Below are 27,278 nucleotides of genomic sequence, written 5' to 3'. Positions count from 1 at the left end.
TTACAAACCAAATCCCTCAGTTTCTGGCATTTGCAAAGATAACATAGCTCATTTTTGATTGACAGCGCATTATATCCCTTTCCCCCCCATCCAAAGAGATTTCATGCTGCACTACACGTCCACATACGTGCGTGTCTTTGACGTCAGGAGCAGCAAAAACGGAGCGGCAGCGCTGCGCACAAGCCCAGCCAGCAGCAGCTCATCTCTCCCGGAGGCAAGGAGCGCACAACCTCGGGCACAGATCGCCATTTAGGTACGTTGTATTCCCCCCACGCATTGATTTGCTCGTCTTTCATGAATACAAAATGTAAAGTGTCCGTGCATGACACCCGTGTGAAAGAATTCGTCGCGGTCTTGCTTTGCGTGTCATCCTTGAGTGGTGCAGTACACCCACAGTGCTTTCCGCACGCTCGCAAGCACAATTTTCATGTTGACCAAAAATGTATCTCGGTTTAAAACTCTTTGTTATTGCAGATATTTATCAAGAGGCCTACATTGGTTTAATTAAAAATGCATGGACTTTTTGGGGTTGATCTTTGCTTCAAATGCTGCCATCGTCCCCTCCACTGTCCATGCATGTGTTGATATTCATTCCACCCCTCTTATTCTATGCTTCCCTTTTGTGACTGGCTCTGTTTGCCCTACTTCCAAGCTGTTACGTTAGTCATTTTTTTGTCATTATCCAAGCTGCCTGTCAGCAGAAGATGTGGTTGTACATATTTTTAATGGGATGTAAGTCCAAAAGGCTTGAAATATTGTTAAGAGTCTTTGAGTCCCTTAATTAAAAAGTGCTTTATGAATCTAAGTCATTAGCTATTTGGGCCCTCTTGCATTCTTGCAATGAAAGAATCGTCCCTCTGGGGGCTACAACAGACCCGGAAAAAAAATCACCAAAAAGTGTATGCATCTTGGTCAAAATGAATTTATATTATGTCAGGAATCCTGAACATTGCTGGGAAAATTCGAAGAAGAAAAAATGTACTTATATATATATATATATAAACGTGTTTGGTTCAATAAGGCTCTTCGTCAGAGTTGTCAAACTCATTTTTGTCGCGCGTCACTTTTACCTCAGAGGGCTATTATGACAGTGAAAGTTTTACAATCAGAAGGATAATAGTTAGTTCAATTATTTTTGATGTTACTGTAAAAAAAACAGGAACAAAAAAATCCTGCAACATGTCAGTTATTATTTATTGCACATGGCAACTTGAAATATTGATCGATTTTAGCAAGTTGACACTTGATTTGCCTTCGCGGGCCACATAAAATGATGTGGCCAGCCGGATCTGGCCCTCGGGCCTTGAGTTTGACACCTGAGCTCTAAATTGTCCATTGGTCAGAATGTAAGTCCGAATAGTTGTTGGCCAAGCGACCAGCTTAGGATGTACACTGCCTACCTGGCGTCCCCACCTTCCCAAAAATATGCATTTTAGGTTAAACACTTATTAAATTGTCAATGGTGCGAATGGTTGTGACGATTGGGCCGCTTTTCATCTGGGTTAGGCTCCAGCCTACCTGCCACCATAATGAGGACACGCGTTATAGAAAATAGATGGATGGTATTGCCTCATTGTCATTCAGTGGAGTCAAACATGAGCTGCACTAAGCATTAATCACATCAGGCTAAGTGAAGTAATGGATCTATTTTTACAGACTGCGCAGGCAGCATTCGCTGCAGTCCAAATATAATTATGGACATTGTATGCCACAGCACTATTCAAGTAAAAAAAACAAAAAAAAAAAAAAAAACGAACACATTTTTATTCCAACTCGTGCCATAATGATTTTTGCATTGTTTGCTTTTGTTTTGGTGAGGGCTAACAAACAAATTGTGCGTGCTGCTTGTCTCGTCTCCTGGCAGCTGTAGTGTGGCGAATCCCATCAGCTCGACAGGATGCCTCTAGGAGAGGACGGCAACGGGTGGAAGAAGAAGACGTCCGACATTAAAGAGCATTATGACTTCAAAGAAGTGCTGGGGACGTAAGTTGGAGTGGCCGTGTCACAGCAAAGGCTGCAAAGTAGGATCCTGGGGGGATGTGTTGCTTCGAGCGCTGTACAAAGTACTTGTTTTTTTGTTTGTTTTTTAAACGGACTCAATAAGACTCTCAGCCAATGTTGACAAACTTTTTGTAGCAAAGGGCCACAATTTTAATATTCTGTGACAGGTGATTTGATGACAAGGCATTTTAACAACCATTGTTATACTTTTCAAAAAGAGTGATGCCATTCTTGGATTTGCGGTGTACCCCTAACTTGGAAAATAACTAGTTGGGTTTCCCCTGGCTACTAGTACTAGTGCCTAACTAATCTGATGAATCATGTTCGAATGAGAGGAAACATCTTATAATAAGACAACCAGAATAGTCCAGTTGAGATTGATTTATTGCCCTGGCAACGGCATGACCTGGTTTGAATAGGTTGACTAGTCACTCAGATAGTTAGTTAGCATAGTTATCTGTGAGTTAAAAAGTTAACCAGCAGTCCGTTTGGACAGTTGGTTGTATGTGTGTTAGCATTGTCAGTTAGGTGGTTAGTTAGAGCATTGGTAAAATAGTCACTAAGTTAGTCAATTAGTCAAAGCGTCAACTAGCAGTCAATCAGTAAGCACAGCTAGTTGGTCAGTTAATTTGTGTGTTAGCATAGTTTCTCAGTTTTATTGGTAAGTTAGCTAGTAAATCAGCACACAGTAAGTAGGTATGCTAGTCGCTCAGTTACTTAGTAGTTAGCACAGTTCACTGGTTAGTTAGTTTGTATATTTCAATAGTATGCCAGTTTATTTGTTAGTTAGCTACTAGCAAGTCAATTAGCAAAGGTAGGATAATCATTCAATTGGTCACTACAGTCTGTTAACTATCACACTCAGATCTTTGTTGGTTAGTTAGCATAGTCAGTTAATTGGGTACTTAGCAAATCAATTTGTAGGAATGGATAGTCACTCACTTATTTAGCATAGTCAATTGGCACACTTAGTTTGTCCGTGTAACATGTTCATTCAGTTGGTTAGTTAAGATTAGAGCTAAAGTAAATACTGGTGCCAATATCGCTGGTGCCAGTACTTTTAGGTTCATAAAATATTATGGTATTTTAAATAATTTGTCCTAATAAATAACTTTTTTTGTTTGTGCAAATTAGACTTTCCTGTTAGGTTCTTAGACATGCCACAATATAATATCATCAACGGAAACATACCAAGGCTGTTATTTAAATTTGTAATGTAGTAATAATCTTCATATTCTTAGTCCCCGTCAATATTCTGGACTCAAAGAAACGTCAGCCACTGAAGTTCCTCTAGTCTAGTCACATTACATAAACGATACTTACGTGTTATACTATACTAATACCTAGTTCAACTAGTAGTTGGAAAAGCTCAAACGAAGCATAATATGACTCATTGTCATATTATGGCATTCACTGTAAAGATAATAACCGCCAGTGCCGCCCCCACCGCTGTCATTGGCGGGCCGGCACATGCGCGTGTGCTACAGAGGGATTGCGCGAGGGACCCGTGAGAAACCAAAATAAATAAATAAATGTAAACTATCGATACGAGTGCTCTGGTATCTATCCGATATCCAGCCACCAAAGGATGAATAGAACACTTGCACTCCTCAATCAAAATTGCAGTCCATCCTTTCATAGCATCTTGGGTCTGCTAAATGCTACTTTGTCATCTAATGACTCACGATGTTGCATTTCCACTTCCATACCACCAAAACTTAAAGCTGTGTAATTTACAGTAACACTATTCTAGGTTATATAATACAGATTGTATTTGTAGTTAAATTGTCAGTGTCGCCGGACCTGGCATGAACGCGTCGATGAAAAGCTCCTTACGGGCTCGGAGAGACGATTACAGAGAAGCTCTTACAGGAATTCAGTGCGTGAGGTTAATTGATTTATGTTGAAATATTATATTCAATTCTGGCTAATCCTCACAGTTTGAGGCTCAGTCGGGTGTCAGGACGAAGTGCCCTCATTCAAGCGGATGAAACGGAAAGACGCTTGTGTCGCGTGTTCTTCGTCACACAAGCACACTCCAGTCAAAAGACATGATGCATAATCAGAAGTGCTGCTGCATTGCTAGCGTCTCACTTTGGCTTGAGGCGCTTTGAGCCATCCACGTAGTGTGCTCAATTCAATTAGTGTACTGTAGTTGAGAGAGTCACTCAGTTTGTTAGCATAAACAATTGGTTCGTTAAACAGCAAGTCAGTCACTTAGAATCGTTAAGACAGGGTGTTGGCTTGTCAATTAGCATAGTCTGGATAACCACTTAGTGATCATAGCTGGTTAGTTCAACAAGCACAATCAGTTAGCATATGTTGATGCTTTGTTAGCTTGTCATTTCGTATAATTTGCATAGTCAATCCATTACGATGGTTAGTTAGCTGTCAATTACCATTATTAGCCTAGTCAGACAGTTAGCAAAGTTAGTTTGGTAGATCATTAGCATTGTTAGAATGGTAAGAAGCACAGTCGGGCAGAATAATTAGTCGGTTGGTTAGTTACTTTAAATCAGCAAAAGCAAGCCTACACTAGCAAATTAGTAAATTAACATAATTAGTCATCTTATAGGCATATAGCTATTCAATCAGAACGGTTTGTATAGTCAGGTATCTTATAAAGTCAGTGAGCATAATAATGCGTCAGTTAGTCGACTTGCTGCTTAGTTAATTAGTAGTTAGCATAGTCATTCAGTTAGTTGGCATCATTAGTTGTCTAGTCTATTAGCAGTTAGCTAGCTGGTGAATTACCATTTTTGACATGTAGCCATAGTTTGCCTAAATCTGGAAAAAATCTTGTCTTAAGGAATTTGGTCTTTTCATAATATTAAAATGTAACAAATTATTCATTTCCCAATATCAACATAACACATTTGATAGTGCGCTTGGTAGACGTCTTAACCAACACATGACCTTGAGAACATGAATTACTGCAGGTCAGGATATTGATACAGTGGGATAAACAACATTATTTATGCTTTTTAGCCATGCATTGAGAAGCTCTACAGCGGGCTCTTATGTAAATGCCAAATAAGAGTATGTAGTGCTCAGCAGCAAACCCACAGAGAGCGACGTCTCCAAGGAGGCATGAGCAAGTGGATGCTTAATTACACGTGTCTCACAGCAACAGTAGCAATGTGTGACTATGCACATGCTCTCCAGACTCCCATTTGCAAAAGTCACTGACAAATATTAGGTTTTGTTCACGAGAGTTTTCATTCTGGGATGAACTTTTGAGAGGACCCCAAAATGTTCTTTGGGAGGAATAAAATGTTTTTGTGTGCATACACTCTCAATGGCCACTCGGTCCCCTTTCTCGTCTCACAGCATCCCCGCGGTTGCTAACAATGTTCATGGCCTCCTCCTGTGCTCCCCCCACGCTCCTGTGTAAATACATGCCATTCTCTCCCTCACCATAATCCATAATGCAGTCTAGTCTCTTTTGGAAAACAGACACGCTACATTTGCAGTATCTATTATTGAACAGGTTAAAGATAGTATCATTTTTATTTAAAAACAAAAACAAAAACAGCTGCCGTTCCTGTAAATGTCTGTGCGTGAGTGTTGTGGCCTCATCTTTTGAGCTTTTCTTAGCACCCCCCCCCCTTCTTGGTAATGTAACCACTTATTTTATTATATATATATTATTCATCCAATCACTACCACACACGCTACATACAAAAAAGTACGTCCAGATGATTATCAGCCAACGAGCGCTGGTTATTTGTTGAAGCATCACATTAGTCGCCTCAGACTTAATCCAATTCCGCTCATGGTATCTTGCTAAAGTGCACCGCCATGTCACTTGATATGCCTTGTCTTTGCTAAGAGGAACATTGTGCTGATAATTATTATTTTTTTTTCAAATGAGTGACTTGATGCTTTTTTTCCACTTTAACTCATTCACTGCCATTCACGGCTATAGACGTCAAAAATTCATTTGAACTATTTCTATTAGTTTCAGTTTTTTTTTCAAGAGTATGAAAACTTTTTTTATTTTTTATTGTACATTTAGAACAGATATAAAATGTGTGATTAATCGTGAGTTAACTATTGAAGTCATGCGATTAATTACAATGACATTTTTTAATTGTCTGATCCCCCTAATTTTTAATAATCTTTTCTTCTTTTTTTAAATTAGGGGGCATCAGGCGATTTTTAATTGTAATTATTGACATGACTTCACTAGTCAACTCACGATTAAGCACACATTTTATATCTGTTCTAAATGTACAGTAACATTTTTTCTAGGTTTTCATACTATTGTTAACAAAAGTGGAAAAAAATTTGAAACTAATAAATAGTTCAAATGAATTTTTGACGTCTATAGCCGTCAATGGCAGTGAATGAGTTAAAGTGACTTTTGAAGGCAGTTTTCAAGTAAAAATAGATTTCATGTATATGTCTGAGCAGCTATTAGCGACGCCAAAAGAACATTGTGAATAGCTAAAATGTTTGCGCTGATTTGTGAATTTGTAAGAAAATAAGCTTTAAGGGGAAAAAAGGGTTACACACTAAAACTGCATGCTCTAGATAAGCTTTAATATGATTTTTAAGTACTGGTAAACTAAAACACAAGAATTGGGACAAATAGTTTAAGACAGCACAAAGCAATACTGAAGTCTAACCAGACTGTTTTTCACAATTTTTGTTCATTGTTCACTAAATATTGTAATTTGCTTTATAACATATACTTTATGCTTGACTCATGGTAAATACAGTTTATATTATTTCAGGCTGCTTGTGTTACCAAATTGTTCTTAACAAGTCATGATCATTTTATTATTGTGAGCGAGTACAAATGACAGATTTTTAATTCTTACATGTCGCCGTTTCTAAAAGAGGACATTTTTCTGGACTACTTAAAAAAAAAAAGTGAAAATTGAGAGTATACCCACTTCCCCACCACTGGGTATAACAAAACCTAATTTGAATTGGAAAATCGGTTTTGATTTAAACGATGCGAGTACATGCGAGTTGAGCTTAATCAAATCGTTCCAATTCAAACTGTATTGTGATACGTATGGAATCGTGTTTTATTGGAGATATATCTTTGAAGGAAATGCCACTTTTACAGTGCTGACTAGTTCATTCATACTGCATTATGTATGTATGTGGGTGGCGTGGCTCAGTGGTAGAGTGGTTGTCTCCCAACCCAGAGGTTGAGGGTTTGATCCCTTGCTATTGTGACCACGTTGAAGTATCCTTGAGCAAGATACTGAGTTGCTCCTGATGCTGCGTCATCAGTAGATGAATGAGTAGCTGAATGTAAAGCGCTTTGAGGGCCTTGTAAGGTGGAAAAGCGCTATATAAATGAAGTACCATCTATCATAAAATAGCAAGAAACTCATAGCATCATACTCTCTCAAACTCAGCCATACCATATCAAATTGAATTGGAATCAAACCGAATCATGCTAGTATCTAGAAAGCCTTTAATTTGCTGTATGGCTCGGTAGTTTGTTTCAAATTGATTTTTTTTATGTCCACTAAATTGGAAGAGGGTAAGATAAAAATTGCAGGAAATATACTAACTGCCATTCATGATTTTGTGTGTATAATATGGTTGACATTGCTGTAACCTTGACATTACATGTAGACCTTTATGCTTTGACGTGCAAAGTTCTAAAACCAAAGGATCTTTGCGGTGAATAACAAGTGTGATATCATGCACTATTATCAGAATAAACTTCTCTGGAATTGATTATGATCTTCCTGTTTTTGTTCCCTACTTCCCCCCAGGGGAGCATTCTCTGAGGTGCTTCTTGCCGAAGAGAAGAGAACACAGAGGCTGGTGGCTATCAAGTGCATCCCCAAGAAAGCTCTGGAAGGCAAAGAGAACAATATAGAAAATGAGATTGCAGTACTGCACAGGTGAGATGACACCCTCCAAAGCCCCCCCCACCCCCCCACCCCTGTTGTCCAGTGGAAGAGCTTAACCCCCGGGCAGATTATATGCAAGAGGTCAAGTGAACGGGCCACCAAATGCATGGTGTCAGTAGAAACAGTAGGCTTGTGCACCGGAAATGTCAGGAGTAAAGAAGATAGACCTATTTTTAGTGTCCCTGTTGCCAGGGCAACAGCACACAGAGGCGTAGATGATGTGGAGTTCCCTGCAGCAATGTATTGAAGAGAAGGAAACATAAAGGGTGGAGAGAAGAAGTGAGGATGGACTGAAATATGAAGTCTACTGTTAAGCCAATAAAAGAGCATTACATGGGATGAAAAAAAAAAAAACAATCTGTAAAAGAGCGCAGTTGCTCACCCTGCAATATCCTCCATCGTCTGCCACAGTGTTAAAGTAACATATTCTCACATGTTGACAAGCGATGCCCCGTTGGATGCTTCACACTGCATATTTGACACTTCCCGTCATTTAGAAATCTGCTCCGAGTAGCACATTCAGCCCAATGCTGCTGTGTCCTTGCATTATCTTACACTTGTGAGGGGTTCTAATAGTGACATAACGCAACAACGATGCCATCTGGTGACCGCTTTAATTGCGAGCTCAAGAGTAATTATGCTTTGACAACATTTTCAGAATCAAGCACCCCAACATCGTCTCTCTGGAGGACATCTTCGAAAGCACGTCTCATCTGTACCTCGTCATGCAGCTGTGAGTTCTCCTTTTAATTCGAGAGCTGCTGATGTGGAATTAGAATTTGGGGTAGAAGACAAAATACAGATGTTGTTGAATTTTTGGGTGGGGCCGTTTTATTATGTTCTACAAACCTGTTCCCATTTGTAAAATGATGCTCCGCTGTTATGTCATACGTGCAGCATACTGTTTATAGTCTGTCTCAAATGAAATATTCAAACATTTCAGCAGCAGCAGCAGCAGCAGCAGCAGCAGTAGTATTTAAAAAAAAAATGGAAAGTGGCTCGTTTACTGTCCAACAAGACTTTAAATGTAATAGAGCTAAATCAAGAATTACAGTTTGTGCAATATCAAAGTGATATTCTTCATTTCACAGAAAATGTAGAACGTGTTTCAATATTTAATGGTACTATTATTTTGTTCAAGGAAAATAGCAATGACTAGTGGAGTTCCTCAAGGCTCTGTTTTAGAGACATTTGTTTTAACTCATTTGTAGCACAAGGGTTACTTTGAGTCAAGAAAATGGGTATTTTAGTGTAAAACAACTCAGAAATATTGGTCAGATCCTTTACTTGGGTCAAAAAATTGGGTCATTTTGTATAAAACAACCCAGAAAGTTGGGTCAAATTGACCCATAAAGTGTATCGATCCATTTTTGATCCATAATTGGGTTACTTTAGACCCAACTGTTTTTAGAATGCCTGTGCCTTATTTTTGCCGGTAACATTCATTTCACATTTGTTTTTGAGTCACTTGTGTTAAACTGCTGGAGAACAGAAAGGCTAGCGGAAATCCTCAAGGCTCTGTTCGCAAGCCACTTAAGAACAGTCTTGAAGAACTCCATTTGGCATTTTACATGTTACTATACAACAGAGTTCTTCAGTGCTACGTTTATTTTGTGGCAGCCGTGGCTCAGGGTGTAGAGACGGTCGTTCAGTAACCAGAAGGTCGGCTGTTCGATTCCTGCTCTCCCCAATTCATGTGTCCTTGGGCAAGGCACTTCACACACATTGCCTCCAGTGCTACTCACACTGGTGTATGGCAGGTGCGAAAGTTTGGTGGTGGTCGGAGGGGCCGTAGGCGCACACTGGCAGCCACGCTTCCGTCAGCCTTCCCCAGGGCAGCTGTGGCTACTTAAGTAGCTTACCGCTACCACAGTGTGAATATGTGAGTGCATGGATAATGTATCCATTCCATTGTGAAGCGTCTTAGAGTCTTTAGAAAAGCGCTATATAAATCTGATGCATTATTATTATTATTATTATTATAGTTCAGCAGAGTTTTCAGAGAGCTGGAGGAAGTGCACTAGTCATTTTTGCATTCAACATGACTGTAGTTTCTCGCTGTCTAAACCTTACACGGGAGGTTCCTCAAAGCTCTACTCTCAAGCCACTTGTGTTTAGAGCGCTGAGCAACAAAAATGCCTTAAAGAAGTGTTTCTATTTTATTTATTTTTAATCTCAAGGCTCTGAAAGTGTCAAGAACATCAGCACCAAATTGTCATTTTTTGTCTTGAACATCAATACTAAGTAGATGTTTGTAAGGTGCTTAACCAATTACACGCTTCAGCGACGTGGAATTCCTCAAGGCTGTTGCGGAGCCATTTGCGTTCATCTTGTCAGCTTGTCATTTTTGCCCTCAGCGTCAATACCAACCACAGCCTGTCACTCGGTTACGATTAAAATCAGCTTTCATCACGCAGTGTGTCAGGTGGCGAGCTGTTTGACAGGATTGTGGAGAAGGGCTTCTACACAGAGAGAGATGCCAGCCAACTCATCCACCAGATCTTGGATGCGGTCAAATATCTTCATGATATGGGGATTGTGCACAGAGACCTGAAGGTAGGAGGGAAAAACGTGGAGCCTGACTACCTGCATTCTGCGTATTTGCTCTAATAATACTACCCGTTTTGCAGCCGGAGAATTTGTTGTATTACAGCATGGACGAAGACTCGAAGATCATGATCAGTGACTTCGGCCTGTCCAAAATTGAGGGAGCAGGCAGCGTTATGTCCACAGCCTGCGGGACTCCCGGATATGTGGGTGAGGCATTTATTTCCCGGGTGAGCCACTCCTCGCTTTTGTATGCTCAGCACTCGCTGGCTCAGCTGACATCCTCTTGTACACATTGCCTCGTGAGAGGCTCTCTCATCCACTACTGAGTCAAGTGCAAGCGATCTATAAGTACTCTCTATTCTGTTTAACGTGACCCGGCAGCACGCCAAGGTCAAGATGACTTTGAATGCTACCCTCTACACTGCTGTGCGTTTTGCGTGTGTTGCACAGCTCCCGAGGTGCTCGCCCAGAAGCCGTACAGCAAAGCGGTCGATTGCTGGTCCATAGGGGTCATCTCTTATATTCTGTGAGTTTGAATTTGTTTGGTTTGTTGCAATAAAATAGGTTTTTACAAAAGGTAAAAATGTGCTCATTTGTTTAAATAAAGAGGCCAAAATATTACAAACAACTCTCACTGTGATGCAATTACATGTGTGCAATAAATGTTAACCAAATGCTGTCATATAGCAAGCGGCCACATCATGAGTGAAAAAAGTGCTAAAGGCATAATGATAAGTGTTTTACATCTCTCCCTACGGGGTAGGCCTACTATTTGTTACGAGAATTGGTTAAATGCTAACATGCTAACAATATGGTAAGCTGGCAAAATAGCGCTAAGGCATATGGATAAGAGTTTTACATCTCTCCCATGTATTGGGGTACTATTTGTAATGGGAATTGATTAAATGCTAGCATGCTAACATTATGATAAGCTAACATACGTCAACTAACAACCTCAACAGACAACGTGCTGAGCCAATTGATAAGTGCTGGGTTGGGGTTCTATTTGTAACGAGAATTGATTAAATGCTAACATGCTAACATATGACAAAATAGCAAACTGAACAACCAATGTTCTGAGGTCAATTGATGAAGGTGTATCTTATCTTATCTTATCTTATCTTATCTTATCTTATCTTATTTTTAATAAGAATTGATTAAATGCTAACATGCTAACATTATGGTAAGCTAACATGACACAGCAACCTCAACTGACAACATGCTCAGGCCAATTGTTAATGTGTTTTACATCTCTTGCTGTATTGGGGTACTATTTGTAATGACTCTAATGAGAAATGATTAAATGCTAACATGCTGACATGGTGGTATGCTAACATATGGCAAAATAGTTATAATAGATATAATAGCTGAGTATATAAAGGGCTAATGTCCTGAATGAGCACAACAGTTTGACGCTGGACTGATTGGTAATGGTAGAGAAATGTGTAAAATGTCTCCGTCAATCTGGAAATTTTGCCATGGAAAAGAAATGTGACAAGATGTAGATAAGAATAACAATATTTTTTTGGCCATTGAATGACCAAGAGTTCATACCTTTTGGACATTTAATAAAACCTGAGCATTATTATCTTTGTAAAGAAAGATTTGTAAGACCAATATAGCTCCTTTATTGCTCTTAATGTGGCAGTGTATTCTTTTTTTAAACATACCTTCAGACTTTGCGGGTATCCTCCATTTTATGACGAGAACGACGCCAAGTTGTTTGAGCAAATTCTGAAAGCGGAGTATGAATTTGATTCTCCGTACTGGGACGACATCTCCGATTCAGGTATCCATGAGTTAAAATCTGCAGCACACCAAATCAGAAAACACGTAATTATCATAAACATAACTTTATTTTATAGCCAAAGACTTCATCTGCCACATGATGGAGAAAGATCCTTCAAAACGATACACGTGCGAACAGGCCCTCCAGCACCCATGGTAGGAACCGTTTCTCATACTGCACATAATAATCATTGGAACAGCAGAAAAGTATAGAGAAAGGGAAAAACATATTGATGCACGCTATATTGACAAGTATTGGGACAACTCCTCCTACATGAAGTAAAAATGAAAGAACACATTTTGAGAACATCTCTTGTTTAACTCATTCACTGCCATTGACGGCTATAGATGTCAAAAATTAATTTGAAATATTTCTATTAATTTTCCACTTTTGTTAATAAGAGTATGAAAACCTAAAAGTTTTTTTTATTGTACATTTAGAACAGATATAAAATTTGTGATTAATCGTGAGTTAATTATTGAAGTCATGTGATTAATTACAATTGACATTTTTAATCGCCTGCTGCGAAAAAAAAAAATATCATTAAAAATTAGGGGCGTCAGGCGATAATTTTTTTAAAATTGTAATTAAACGCATGACTTGACTAGTTAACTCGCGATTAATCACAATTTTATATCTGTTCTAAATGTACAATAAAAAAAAATCTAGGTTTTCACACTATTGTTAACAAAAGTGGAAAAAAATGTTAAACTAACAGAAATAGTTCAAATTAATTTTTGACGTCTATAGCCGTCAATGGCAGTGAATGAGTTAATATATGACATGTCGCTTTTCCAGGATCTGTGGAGACACAGCTCTGGATAAGAACATCCACGAATCCGTCAGTGCTCAAATCAAGAAGAATTTTGCCAAAAGCAAGTGGAAGGTCGGTGATTTGGTAAAAGCGAATCGTAATCAGAGCGCCGTTTGCATGCTTTTCCTTACCCTCGCTCTCTCTCTCTCTCCACCGCAGCAAGCGTTCAACGCCACAGCGGTGGTGCGCCACATGCGCAGGTTGCAGCTGGGGACCAGCGTGGAGGGGCCCAGCCAGATCACTACCACCAGCCCCTGCCACGGACTCCTGCTGCCTGAGGAGGAAGAGGAAGATGAGTTGGGGAATGGCGAGAATGAGAGTTGTGAGTTTGAAAAAATGGTTTATCATCTTATTGCAACACATACACCTGGACACATAGTTTACTGTCGTGCAAATCAGAAGATAAACTCATCTTCGAGTTTCACTAAATAAGACTGTTTGCAATTACACAACGCTCCATTAAATGTGACAGAAAAGCCATCGCTTACTGCAGTAAAACACAAAATGAATGAACGCTACGAGCTGTCGGGTCACAATATTGTCACTCTAAACCCGAAACAACTCAATAATTCAATGCTGATGGGATGTGACGGATCAAGGGTCATTAACATGGTAATCTATTTTATAATTATGTACTTTATTCTGTTTACCCTGCTCAATTGTCCTCACTGGATTAATACATTTAGCGGCACCTCCATAGTCAAACACAATCTGTTCTGAGAGGCTGGTTGGCTTCCAAGTTCTTCTCATTTTAAAACACTTTTAGATGATTAAAAAAACTGCAACGTTTTTTTTGACTATCCTTTTAACATTTCTGTCATATCAAGGTAAACCATTGTAAAATAAAAATAATACGGTATATGTGTGGTACTGAGGGTATGAGTGGGGATTTACCCAACTTCATCCACCTCTTAAAGGGGACGTCAACACCCCAAACATTTCTTGACAATATGTTCTATGCAGCCCCCACTAGTCTAAATACGGTATTCTACCGGTAGCGGAATATGAGTTAAGCAGCAAAATCCAGCAGTTTTTATCAATATCAGCTGCTGTCAAGTGAAAATGACAACGTCGTTGCTCAGGCAACCAATCACAGCTCAGCTTCAGAAAACAGGTGAGCTGTCTTTGCCAGAGCCCTGAACAACGTCATGTTTAGACTCGTGAGGTCACATATAACATATTATTGTCAAGAAATGCTTAAGGTTGACTTCCCCTTTAATACCATCATTATAATCAATCATCAATATTATATGAAAAAAATGCAATGTAACAGCATATAGACTAATGTACAAAACTTGGTACAGTTCAGCATCAATATTTATCTAATATGTCAAAAACATACTCATTAACTCATTCACTGCCGTAAATTCATTTAAAAAAAAGATTATTAAAAATTAGGGGCAAGAGGCGATTATTAATTATTTATTTTTTTATCACACAATTAATCACAAATTCTATATGTTCTAAATGTACAATAAAAAAATCTAGGTTTTCATACTCTTGTTAACAAAAGTGGAAAAAATATATATTTTTTAACTAATTGATGTTCAACGGCAGTGAATGAATAAAAAAAAAGAAGAAAGAAAATATAAAAAATTCAGGGCGTCAGGCGATTAAAGATTTTAATCGTAATTAATCGCATGACTTCACTAATTAACTTGCGATTAATCACAAATTTTATGTACAAAACTAAATGTACAATAAAAAAAATCTAGAAAGTGGAAAAAAACTTTAAACTAATAGAAATAATTAAAATGATTTTTTTTTACGTATATAGCCGTCAATGGCAGTGAATGAGTTAAATGCATTTAGATGGCTGCTAGTCAACTTGACTTGCTCTGACCAACCAGAGGATGGAAAATGGCTGACAGTCCAATTGTTAATAAAGTTTTAGTTAGGAATAAATGAACCCAATTTCATGGGACAAATATCAGAATTTCCGTTGCAGAAATGTAGGTCACTGCTTCCAGCTTACCACTGCCCTTTTGGCAAATAAAGCAGAAGCAACAGGAAGGCGTTTGAAGTGCGATACTGCCACCTACTGCCATCTAGTTGCCAGAATGTAAAACAGTGTGTAACTGGCATGTGTCACGTCCAGTGTCCCACTACAGCGACGACCGCCGCGGAAGTGCAGAAGGGAGTACGGACCGAGACAGCCTGAGGAGCTGCACTTACTGCTGCAGGCCGGCCAGTCGCATCTGAGCACAACCTCACTTTTGTTTATTCCCCCCCCCTCTAAATGATGATATTAAGACTCTCTGGAGTACACAGAGAGCTGCTGTCCATCCAGTCTGGCCAGGAATGCAGAGTAGAGATCAAAAAGTGTCCCCAATGACAGACTTTGTCATGTTTAATTACTGTAAAGGTTGTTGGTTTCCCTTTTGTCTCTCTCCACAAGGGGGTGCTAGTGACTGAATGCATGCGGCCACATATATCGCACATACCAGAAACCACCACTACAGGGTTGTGACCCTTGGGAGAGGGTCATCAGAGGGTTTTAATAGAGGGACGTGAAGACTCACGGAAAGGCTTTAGAAGTGGAGATCCTGGTTTGGGTCCATTTATAGATCCATCACCTGATGTGAATTTGCCATTCAGCTCCTTAGAGAAAAGCAAAAGTACTGGAACATTAAACAGTTGTATACAAAAGTTGAGAGGTCACATTGTTTACCTGTAGTGCATTTTAGGTTCATCCTGACGATCTTTCAATTGTCGTGTTCAAACCTTGAAAGTTAAAGTTAGAAACTTTCTCTTTGCTCTGGGTCAGACTGGGTCGGCGACAAGCGGTTCTGAACTGAAAGTGTCTGCATGTGAGGGTGGCGGAACATGAAAACTTATTAAGGTTCTTTTTAATTTTTTTATTTTTTAATGGCTGTTTTGTTATTAAAGGCTCACACTGAGATACCCCCTTGAGATCATCAGGAATTACTATAATGGGGTGACGACAGGTAGAAAAGCCACAAAAGATCCATCCATCAATTTTCTATACAAACAGGACTGCAACCCTATTCCACAAATTCTCATTATATATAAAGTAAAAACATTTTTTTTTTTTTTAAAGTTTGTTCTTATCCGGGATCTCAGTGTGGGTGCTTCAACTACTCTGTGCTGTGCAACCTCTAGTGGAAGTCGGTTTTTGCATGACCTGGTTAATGAACTATGTTTACATGAATGATGATCAATTAGTATACACACATGACGATGAAGATGACTATGATTATTATTATTATTATTATTACTACTACTGTTGTATTGACGATGATGTACTTCTGTAATTTTTTTGAGCTATATAATGTGAAGTGAGTAACACCAAAAGTAATGTTGACAAAAGTACAAAAACACAGCACGGTGGACGTATTGTTTGACATTTCTCACATATTGTTGTTTTCGGGTCTATTCGTGTGTAAACTACTAAATGGACAAAAGTATTGGGACACATTATATATACAATAAGTGCAAAGGGAAGAAAATGCAGAGCTGGTCCCCTTTTGCAGTGTTAATAACCAACTTTCAACATTTCTGTATTGGAGCTGTAACAGAAGATGTCTCCGCATTAGCCTTTTGTACAGAAGCCAGCGGAAAGAGTATGCAGTGATGTCTAGAGATGCAAGTGACCCAACTTAGGAGTTTTTTGAGATATGAGCTGCCGTGTTGTTTGGTGTTTATGAACTCCTCGCCTTTCAACGAGCAGCAGTTTGGAAGATTATAAAGAGGCTTCAAAAGGTGCATTGTGCCATTTAAAAAGGTAACATTAAAGCTTTTTCTACATCACGCATGCTCCGCCAATGCCCAGATGAGTACAAAGAGCCCTGATTGTTTTACTCTGACTGCATCTATAGTGTGCGGACCCTGCACAGTCCACAGTTTCTTTAGGGAGGGAAGGGGTGGAGTTGTGGAGGGTGACGTTATGTGCGTCACGTGGCGTTGTGCTAGCATTAGCCTGTGGTGTTAGCTAGCGTACGACACTGCACGCATGAGCTGCTAACTTTCCACAGTTGGGATGTGGCAGTTACACTTTGGGCCAGAGGTGGCAGTCGGCAGTAAAAAAGTGACAAACCGCACAAAGATCCTTTAACTCATTCACTGCCATTGACGGCTATAGGCGTCAAAAATTAATTTGAACTATTTCTATTAATTTTTTTCTCCCACTTTTGTTAACAAGGGTATGAAAACCTAGATTTTTTTTTGTATTGTACATTTACAACAGATATAAAATTTGTGATTAATCATGAGTTAACTATTGAAGTCATGCAGTTAATTACCATAAAAAAAATAAATCGCCTGACACGATTTAAAAATAAATAAATAAATAAAAGATTATTAAAAATTAGGGACGTCAGGCGATTACAATTTTTAAACATAATTAATCGCATGACTTAACTATTAACTCACTATTAATCTAAAATTTGATATCTGTTCTAAATGTACAATAAAAAAATTATAGGTTTTTATGCTCTTGTTAACAAAAGTGGAAAAAATAATAAACTATTAGAAATAGTTCAAATGCATTTTTGACGTCTATAGCCATCAATGGCAGTGAATGAGTTAAGTTGTTTATTGCCACTATCAGTTCAAGTTTACTGTCAAACTAAACATAATACAATGTCCATTGAACTGCAGCAAAAAAAAAAGTGACATTTTACTTAATTATGCTTTGAAAAGTAAAATAATAAAAGTTTTTACCATTTTGGGGGGAATTTGGAACAGATTAATATCATTTCCCCTCATTTCTATGGGTAAACATGATTTGAGATGTGGGCGTTTTAAGTTACAACTGTAATCATGGAACAAATTCAACTCGTAGGTGCTCAAGGCATCACTGTACAACAGTATCATGTATGACTTGTTTTCGGAGGCTGGGCCAAGTGACCGCCGTGTGTGAAATTTCACACATCCTCTGACATCCGCAAAATCACAAAGTTATTTACTTTAAATTAAAAAAAAGCAAAATAGTTTTTTTACAGGCAGTGTAAAAGGGTGGACAGTTGTAACGCGCATGGACGGCGGCTGGATAGCAAAGAAGAAATAGAGAGCAAAAAAATGGGCTGGAAGTCCACAGGTAATTTACTTTATTAATAGGAAAAAAGTAGGCTTTTTGGTGCTACCAAGCGTACAAGTCCAAGATGTCCCCATGTTTATTATTTTTTTTTAAATAGGAAATCTGGGTAACTGTCAAGTTGGAGGGCCGTGATGTAGGACTGACTCACAATCTCATTTGAGTCGAGATTCATACTAAAATGAGACGATGAAAGATGAACAATTACACAACAACATGAATACTCTTTAATTAAGATGTGTCTCCATACTTTTGTCCGTGTCTTATCCATTTTAAAGTCCCCTGACGTGTAGCGAATAGCGATTCAAAAATACATATCCTGGTTGGACAGAAGTGCCAACTCAAAAAAAAAAGAAGAAGAAGTGAGATAAAAAAAAAAAAGGATAAAAGGGAAAAATCACTTGGACTGCGGTCCCAAAGCCATACTCATAAAGTAGTAATGCTTGAGTGCACATTCATCTTTTAGTATGTGACTGAGAAAAATATGGATGGATGTGATTCTCACAAAGAAAAGAGGAGGAAGACAACTTGGGAATGGCGAAATGGATCTTTCCTCGAGTCACAAAAATCATCAAATTAGGCTGTATCGAGTCATGTTTTGTTTTGTTTCGACCCATTCTTCAAACAGGTTAGCCATATTGTGCAGTAGAAAAAAAGAAAGCAATCACTCTGTATTTCTACTACTTGTGGAAAATATGCAAACCGTGTGTGAAGGGCTTCACTCAATGTCAAAAGCCATCGTTGGACCACTTTGATATACGATATTCATATATATGTTGTTAATGCTTGTTTTACCCATCCAACCACATCCAAAATGCATCAAAAGAAGCACTTGTATATTATATATAAATATATATATAAGTATATATTGTATATCCTTTTTTTGTAAAGCTGTTTTGAGCTACAAATGTATGGATGCAATGCATCATGGTTTATTGAACAAGATGTAGGAGAATACAATAATTTGTACCCACGGAGAGCAAGAAATGGAATAAATCTTCCTTGTCTATGCATTGTGTGCACTGTGTTGCATTTGCACAAACACATGAACAACTTTAATATGTATTAGAGCTGTCAAACGATTACATTAAAAAAAAAAATCTGATAAATCACATCATAGAATTTTGCTTAATTGAAAAGGCCTTTTTATCAATCATTTTAAGAATTTAATTATGCATGCAAAGATTTCAGATAGCTTATTTTAGTCATCCACAGATAATGTTCCCTCCTAATTTTAGAACTTGTGAATGTTTTGACTTTTCACTGCAATGTGAGACTGATCCACAACTACTCAGAGTCATAAAGTGGGCCACTTTGATGCACTAAAAATGCTCATGGATCTCTATAATTGGGCATTTTTAGAAAATAAAATTTGAAAAAAATATATTTAAAAAAGTGAAAGTTTTCATTTAAAAGTATTATTATTTTACAACGGGTTAAATTTGACTGACAACTTGATACTTGATATTTTGGCCAGTGAGTGCAGGTATGACTCAAGCTGGCCTAATCCCGGACCACAAAGTAAACTCAAACATAAAAGACTCTCAAACTGAACAGGCAGATATTCTTTACCCTCTATGAAAATGATTCATGTTAACTGCAGCTGACTGAGCAGTTGGGCTCATCTCCATTTTGTATATATTATCGTACTGATGCATTCTAGTAAGCTCTTTTTCTTACCTGCATTTTTGTGTTGTTTTTTTTGGACACTATAACAGATTCATTAGTACAAGATGATTTGAGATACGTATTTTGTATTTTATTTATTTTCATGGCCATTGAACAAATTAAACATGTACTCAAAATTTCACAAAAAGCAGCAAGCAAAGGAAAATAGCCAACAATGACAATCAAGGAAACTATGGAAAAGCAAAACAAAAAGGCAAGCGAAGAACAGAAACCTGATATGATGTTAAAGAAACCTGAGCAACATCAAAACAACCTCCGTTACAAAAGTTACAGTATGCACAGTATAGAAAATGCAGTCTAAAGAAGTGCCTACACTGCTCTCTGCTGGCCAACTACGGAACAACATGCCGTATGTAAGTAAACCTTTTGTACTACATTTAAATAAATAAAGTACAACTAATCTATTCATTGTATTTTAAACTTGGTAGTTTTGATTTGAAATACATCTTTGGTGATGCCAGACCTGGAACTTTTATGAGATCATCTCATGTTTTCTCCACACGACACACAAACACACAAGAAGAAATAATAGATAGAAATAATATGATAATAAAAATACTTTATGGATTGCAGCGGCGGCTTAATGGTTGACACCTTGCTGCCTCACAGCAAGAAACCTCACAGGTGTACAATGACAGCACAGTTACCTACCCCGCAAGTTCCTTTGACAGTCTGATGAATAGCAAATGATGAGAATAGACACGCCGCAACAGGTATTAACTAGAATGCTTCATGATATTTAAAAAAAGAAATAATTAGATATATCATCACTACCAGTGTCAATGAAAAGAAGTGCAGGTGTTAACAATGTTGAGTCAGTTAATATATTAAATTTAAGTGGTAAATATAGTCTTTCCGCATTATATACAACCACAAAAGTGAATTAATTTTACTGGGATTTCATGTTCTTGATCAACCACCAATAATTGTGGACTGGTTTGAAACTTTTTTTCAGTGTTGACTGTGATGGGTCAAAGGCAGCAGACTGGTGGACTTGGCTGACAACTGAAAGCGATTGTTTGCCCTGGATTTGATCTCGGTGCATTGCAGTAAGTGGAGCCGATTACTTAAATGTGTGTTTGTCGTGTAATGCGGAAAATTCGAGTCGTATAAATACGTTTGCGAGCCACGATATATTCAATCAACATCCACCGGCTAAATGTGTAGCAGGCTAATTTACACACGAGTGCGTCTTTAGTGTTAGCTCATTTGCGCTGTGACACATTTTTTCACAGTTTGAAACTGTGAATTTGCAGTTCCCTGAAGTTCATTTATTTCTTTTTTTGTTCAAATGAGAACGCAACATTTTGTCTCAAGCTGATTGTTCTTCTATTAGTATGTAAAAAGTTCATGGGGGAATTTTGTTTTAAAAGTGGGAATGTTTAATCTTGCCGTTGACAAACTGATACCATTTTGTTTGTGATGCTAAATGTCACTTTTTTACATAGACACCCCCCCCCCCCCCCCCCCCATACCAGGTTATGCCAAAAAGAACATTGATAGACTGTACCCTCTTTTTAATAATCTTTACAGGTAAGTAAATAAATGCTTCAGGTAACATTATCAATGAATATTTTTCCATTTTATGGCATGAGGGGGGCTTCATAGTTTTCCATGGAGCATTTATGAATACAAAATAAGTCACCATTTTTGCATGCATGTTCATCAGAGAAAAAGCTACCTTTGGTAGAAGTGGCAGACGTCTTCATATTATTCTTTGTATTAAGTAGATGTTACGCTGGAATAAATGTGTATTGATCAAATAAGCAAACTTAATTATAATTAACTGCAACAAGACAATGTTTATGCGAACAGCAAATTATGTGCGTTCGCTGACGGCAGGGTGGACATTTATTGTCAATATTAAACACTTAGCAAGCTGATGTTATTAAATGAATCTCATTTGAATTCTGAAAGGTTTTTATATCAATTGATATTCCACTATGACAGCTACGCAGCTTTTTAATTTTTTTTTATATAGCCATAATGACAGGATAGGCAGCAATTTCAGAAATGGTAAATGTTCCGTCTCATGATGAACCATCATCAAATGTTTTAGAATGATTGTCATTGAACCACTTATTAAAGCAGAGCAGTGAGTGGGACATGCCAACATGATGTACATCATGAAAAAAATGAAGGGAACACATTTTAAACTAGACAAAGTGCAATTTCTGCAGACATTGAGAAATCATGGCTAATGGCGTATTTATTTTTGAAAAGTGTCATCTGATGCTGAAAGCATGCATTTAATCATTGCAGTGAAATTATAATGCATTTCTTGACATGGCAGTCAGTTCGTATACATGTATATCACTTAGCATAAAGGCCATGGATATATTTGCAATGTACAGTCAGAGGTGGGATTCGAACCCGCGACCACCTGGTTCCTGAACAATGCACTTTACCGACTGCGGCACTAAGCAGTATGAGACAGGTGGTAATGATGATTGAAAAGTTGTATGTACGGAAGTGGGCGTGGCAAGTGGGACTTGGAAAAATGTCAATGTCTGTCCCATTGAAAATGTTAACCTTAAACTGCGAATACTGCAAGTAATGTGAAATCAGATGATGTAAACCACGGGAGGCGTGATTTTTTTGAAGCAGGTTAGAATTTGTAAATCGGAAGAATTATGTGGGAGTTGTTACACGGCAAAAAAGTGTGGAGAATAAAAATCATAATAAAATATGTGGGAATGCGCTTCTCACAATGACTTTTTGTACTGGCATGTGTGCAAATGTTTGGCCACTTAACAGGACCTCACGAGTTTCATTATTCTGCTTCATTTGCATGAGGACTAAGTGATTATGATGAGGACACAAAAGGCACTTTATAGTGATATTGACCTTGAATTGTTATGACGCATGGGAATATTTTATTAACTCATTCACTGCCATTGACGGCTATAGACGTCAAAAATTCATTTGAATTACTTCTATTAGTTTAACATTTTTTCCACTTTCGTTAACAAGAGTATAAAAACAAGAAGAATTTTTTTTTTATTCGTGAGTTAACTAGTGAAGTCATGCGATTAATTACGATGACAAATTTTAATCGGCTAATGCACTTCATTTTTTATATATTTTTTTCTTTAAAAAACAAAACAAAAAAAGATTATTAAAAATTAGGGGCGTCGGGTGATCTTTTTTTTTAAAAATTGTAATTAATCGCATGACTTCACTAGTTAACTCACGATTAATAACACATTTTACATCTGTTCTAAATGTGCAATATTTTTTTTCCAGGTTTTCATACCTTTAACAAAAGTGGAAAAAAATGTTAAACTAATAGAAATTGTTAAAATGAATTTTTGACGTTTATAGGCGTCAATGGCAGTTAATGGGTAAAAAAAAAGAAAAAAAAGGAAGATTATACTCTATATGCCGGTAAATAGAAAATGCAAAACACGAGAACATTCCACTCATTTTCGTGATCACATTTATTTAAATGTCCTTTAAGAGCTTCTGGGGAAACAGCCGCCCACCTCCACCGCCGTGGGCCATCCGTCATAAACGTTGCTTTTGTCGTCATTAGCAGCTCGCTGACAGGTGAACAGTCGAGAAGACGTTCAGTTGTCAGAGCTTGCGTCTTGCCACGTGCATAAATAGACCGAACGAGTAAGGGGTCACTGACCTTCTCAAAGGAGCTTCTGTTTGCCGTGCCGCCTCTTCCTGCAAACACCCAGTTGTCACGGTAACTTACGAACTCAATCAAAGCGCTGCCCATCCCGACGAAAATCTCCCTCATTTCTTTTGTCATCCTTCCACCGAGAAGTGAAGTGGGGGGGGGGGGAAATGAAAGGTGATTTTTGTGGAGCGGGAAATCGTTTTAGCGGATGAGCGTCTGGGAATTGGACCTACTTTGTCGTCACGTCGTCAAAGGAGGCCACAATGACAATCTCTCCAGGTTTAATCTCTTTCAGGTACGCCAAGATGTCCTCTGGGACTTTGGCAGACGAGGAAGTCGTGTTAAATAAATAAAAATAAAAAAGTAAATAAATCATCGCTGTAAAACAGATTGGTAAAACACGTCCCTACCTCCATCGTTCATATTCAGATAGCCACATCTGTCCACAGCTCCGTTCTCACCTGAGATGAAACAAACACACGCGTGCACGTTTATCATCTTCTGCGGCTCGCATTCATCATCATATCATCTTCCTCGCGTGCAGATAACTGTTGGCCCAATTAAAATCAGCACGCTTTCTCATTTTTCAGCCCACATTCGTCAGCCGCCACTTCTTCTAGGCATCAACGGACACTTTGCCGATGGAGAAAAAAAAATGTCTACAGAAGTCAGTTAACAACATAGAAATCACCGAGGAAAATATATTCAAAGTTGAATCAGTAAAGCGCTAAAAAACATCTACCCGCATGAACATTCAACGTCAGTGGGGCTTTGCTCTGACAGATGAAAAATATGAAGATTGTTTGAAAATTGAGCCCAGTGTGACCTCGACAAGGAGACCGTGCATATCAATTTTAACCTCTGACTTCAGCTTAAGCTTGTTTAAACCTCTAGGGTCAGATATATTGAAAAAGCAGTAAAAGCGTGTAGATTTTCATAGATGGAGGGCATGGTAAGATGCAAAAGTTGAATCGAGGACACTCAACTCTTAATTTTCTTAAAGTTCCTTGCTTGTATTGAGCGTTAAAATCCAGCAAGTACAGATGTCGAGATCATGAGCAGCATTTCTTCTCAGGGACAATTTTGAAAAGTTTTTGCATTCAAGATCATGGGTAGATTGTGAAACTTAAGATATGATGTCAATTAAGTAAAAAGTAAGTGCATTACAAGATTTAAAGTAATTCCAAATTATTTTTTTTACTACTCACTGTTTATAACAACGATGTTGAGCCCAGGTCCCACGTTGTTCAGTAAGTGGCTCATGATTCTGCAGACAAAACATAATACATAACATGACGTTTCTCTACAGTGGGAGCTGTACATTTTCCAAAAAGGTTCTTGCAGGTGACTTACATTTTACCATCAAAACAGATCCTGGGCCCGACAACATTAGCTGTTCCACTGCGCATGTGTATTGCAAAGTGATGTGGTGGGCACCTTCTGGAGAGGTTGCACTTGGGTGAAGGCATTGCTGCAAAATTATTATTATTATGTTTATCGTGAGAATGAGAAAGATCACAATTTTATGAGATCAGCTCAAATTTGATGAAGAAAATGTTATTGAGATTAAAATAGATGTTATTTTGTGAGAAAATAAACAACAGAAAATGATGTCGTAATAATTTATTGTCAAAATAGATTAAATATTGAGGAAAAACTCATAATCATGAAAATAAAGCTTGATAAAGGATTAAATATTGTTTTTAAAATGTATGTGAGGAAAAAGTTGCCATTACAACTAAAAGAGAAGATGACTAAAATAGTTTTTATTTTTTTAATTATTTAATTAACTATTATTTATAAATTTCATGAGAAAACTTCATTCACAATAAATCATGAGACTCAAGTTGGATAATTGATGATTATTTCCGACACTAATATAGGACTTTGGATGCAGCATCTTGTGCCTTGCTTGTGCACGACATTCAATGATGTGTGACGTGTTCACTGCATGCCGAGCCAAGATATCCTATTGGCCCTTGAATGCTCCGAACCAATGGCAGGACAGCTTTTTCATGTTGAGAGGAAAAAAAAACTAGGTATCGATACGGTATTGGTATCGACCGGTATCGGAATGGGTATCGTCGGCCAAAATCTTGTATCCGAACAACACTAGTTTAAATATTAAATAAAAAGATGGAAACAAGGCATTTTGTTAAAATTTGCAGTTTTGCAAGAAAGAGTGTGAGCTAATTTTCAGATTAAATTAGACAAAAACAAACAAACATATAAATTGCAATTAGTCTTCTTTCAACAAACATGTAATGCTACAAGAATAAAGTTACAATTTCACAAAAAATCTAATCAGTTTTAGGAGAATAAAGTTGAAATAATACAAGATTTAATTAAAAAAATTGTGAGAAAAATGTGCAATTTCACAACAAAGAGTAAAAGTCTGTAACTTCCTACTGCTCACTTGCTTGGGATTTTACTTTGAATTGCGCCACACTTTTCATCCCTGCAAAAGAAGGAAGACAAGAACCATGAACCTAACAAGGAGTGACGACGATGTGATTTGCATCAATATCACTCTTAAGTGCCTCATCAGAATCACTTCATTTTATTTGGCATATATTTTTTGTTCATTGGATGTATGTGATTTTTGTCATGTCTCTCACACACTGCTCTGTGAACTACTTTGTGTGTAAATGTGGTTTAACAATATTACACCAATTTCCCCCCCCGCATTTTGCGATAAACGAGTCATTTTGACCATGAATATTCTGATTTCATAAACATATTGAACAATGTGCATGCATCTGAAATTTCTGTCAACCCTGTCATTATGGACTTACTGCCCCTTTAAGAAACTTCCAGTACTGTCTATCTTCAACAGAGACTGAAACAGTGCATAGTTGCAGAATAAATATTTACTTGTGTTTTGTAATTTTCTTCACATTATCCATCTATAGTTGGATGTTTGCCAGCTTAACATGTCCACTCTGTCATAGTGAAACAAGACAGGAAAATATTTTTGAAATTCAAATTTTCGTTCAAAAATACATAGTCAGCTTGGTAAGAGAAACATGTGCATCATGTGCTCATTTAAATGCTAAAATTTGCCAAAAATGTCCACCCTGTTATCAAGCTAATTTTGCTATGATTACTGTGAATCTATTTATCACGTGGTATCATGACCGATACACACATTTCTAACCGCATACTCATAATGAATATATTGTTCAATGAAAAATCTCAACTTCTTTGGATGAAATAAGGAAGTCCCAAAGGCATCAAAAGGTGATATTGACACAATGTGACTGAAAATATGAAGCTCACCCAAAGGATGTCTTGCTCTATGCCGCATAAGTGCGTAGTCGCGCGAGACGGCCCATGTGACCACAAGAACAACTACAATTACAGCAGCGATGAGAGCAACTGCCAACCACAAAGAGCAAGAGGACTTAAGTAAACGCAGCATGTGGGCCATGAATCGTACATCCCCGAGCAAAACCTCACCGCGATGCTTCATGTCTCCGACAAACGAGTCTGTTCTGTTCCTGATGTATCATTTGCTGTCAGCGACACAGCTGGTTGGTGTCATGTCATCCGTTCAGGCTGCCCCGCCGCGCATATGCATGGCAAGGACCTTTGGATATGCAACAGTGCTCGTCCTTGTGTTGGGAGAATAAGCAGGATGTGACATTGTACGTGCACACGCCCATAGTGAACAAGACGATCAAGTTTTTTCCACTCGCAATGTCAAATATGGGATAGCATCCATTCACAGGTCACTGATACAGCTTAAAGCAAACAATAGCCCGAGTCTTGTTTGGATACTCATAGAGAGGTTACAACTCCCTGTCATAAAACAAAGCAATGAAACGATAAAATGCTTCTTGACTGTCAAGGTTTATCTTTGGGTT

At 38.0% G+C, this 27,278-nt stretch overlaps 2 protein-coding genes across 2 annotated transcripts; one reads left to right on the top strand and one right to left on the bottom strand.

Annotated features, from left to right (window-relative positions):
* The first annotated feature begins 94 nt into the window (after positions 1 to 94).
* camk1a (calcium/calmodulin-dependent protein kinase Ia) lies at positions 95 to 19,108 on the top strand. The gene is made up of 12 exons (XM_086086782.1): positions 95 to 253; positions 1,865 to 1,983; positions 7,746 to 7,877; positions 8,545 to 8,619; positions 10,304 to 10,442; positions 10,517 to 10,643; positions 10,887 to 10,962; positions 12,113 to 12,225; positions 12,302 to 12,380; positions 13,024 to 13,111; positions 13,199 to 13,361; positions 15,138 to 19,108. Exons 2-12 carry the CDS (start codon positions 1,898 to 1,900, stop codon positions 15,239 to 15,241), a joined length of 1,182 nt encoding a protein of 393 aa, XP_085942908.1. The 5' UTR covers positions 95 to 253; positions 1,865 to 1,897; the 3' UTR covers positions 15,242 to 19,108.
* Positions 19,109 to 22,846: 3,738 nt separating this feature from the next.
* On the bottom strand, positions 22,847 to 26,939 carry LOC147167348 (protein FAM3C). Its single transcript, XM_086087553.1, has 9 exons — positions 26,872 to 26,939; positions 26,692 to 26,790; positions 25,829 to 25,870; positions 24,766 to 24,883; positions 24,621 to 24,679; positions 23,823 to 23,873; positions 23,646 to 23,730; positions 23,419 to 23,545; positions 22,847 to 23,326 (listed from the first exon to the last, which is right to left on the bottom strand). Exons 1-9 carry the CDS (start codon positions 26,882 to 26,884, stop codon positions 23,240 to 23,242), a joined length of 681 nt encoding a protein of 226 aa, XP_085943679.1. The 5' UTR covers positions 26,885 to 26,939; the 3' UTR covers positions 22,847 to 23,239.
* Between the last annotated feature and the right edge of the window lie 339 nt (positions 26,940 to 27,278).

Source organism: Leptonotus elevatus, chromosome 10, assembly GCF_054856555.1.
Source record: "Leptonotus elevatus isolate MCC_2025b chromosome 10, RoL_Lele_1.0, whole genome shotgun sequence".
Classification (NCBI taxonomy): domain Eukaryota; kingdom Metazoa; phylum Chordata; class Actinopteri; order Syngnathiformes; family Syngnathidae; genus Leptonotus; species Leptonotus elevatus.
The sequence above is the reverse complement of the archived record's forward strand: the minus strand, read 5'-3'. Positions and strand labels throughout refer to the sequence as shown.

Coding starts and splice junctions, on each gene's coding strand:
- camk1a (XM_086086782.1), top strand. CDS start 1,898: ATGCCTCTAGGAGAGGACGGCAACGGGTGGAAGAAGAAGACGTCCGAC. Junction 8,620..10,303: donor CTGTACCTCGTCATGCAGCT/GTGAGTTCTCCT, acceptor TTCATCACGCAG/TGTGTCAGGTGGCGAGCTGT. Junction 10,443..10,516: donor TTGTGCACAGAGACCTGAAG/GTAGGAGGGAAA, acceptor CCCGTTTTGCAG/CCGGAGAATTTGTTGTATTA.
- LOC147167348 (XM_086087553.1), bottom strand. Junction 25,871..26,691: donor TAGAGCAAGACATCCTTTGG/GTGAGCTTCATA, acceptor CTTCTTTTGCAG/GGATGAAAAGTGTGGCGCAA. Junction 23,546..23,645: donor TTTGACGACGTGACGACAAA/GTAGGTCCAATT, acceptor TCTCGGTGGAAG/GATGACAAAAGAAATGAGGG.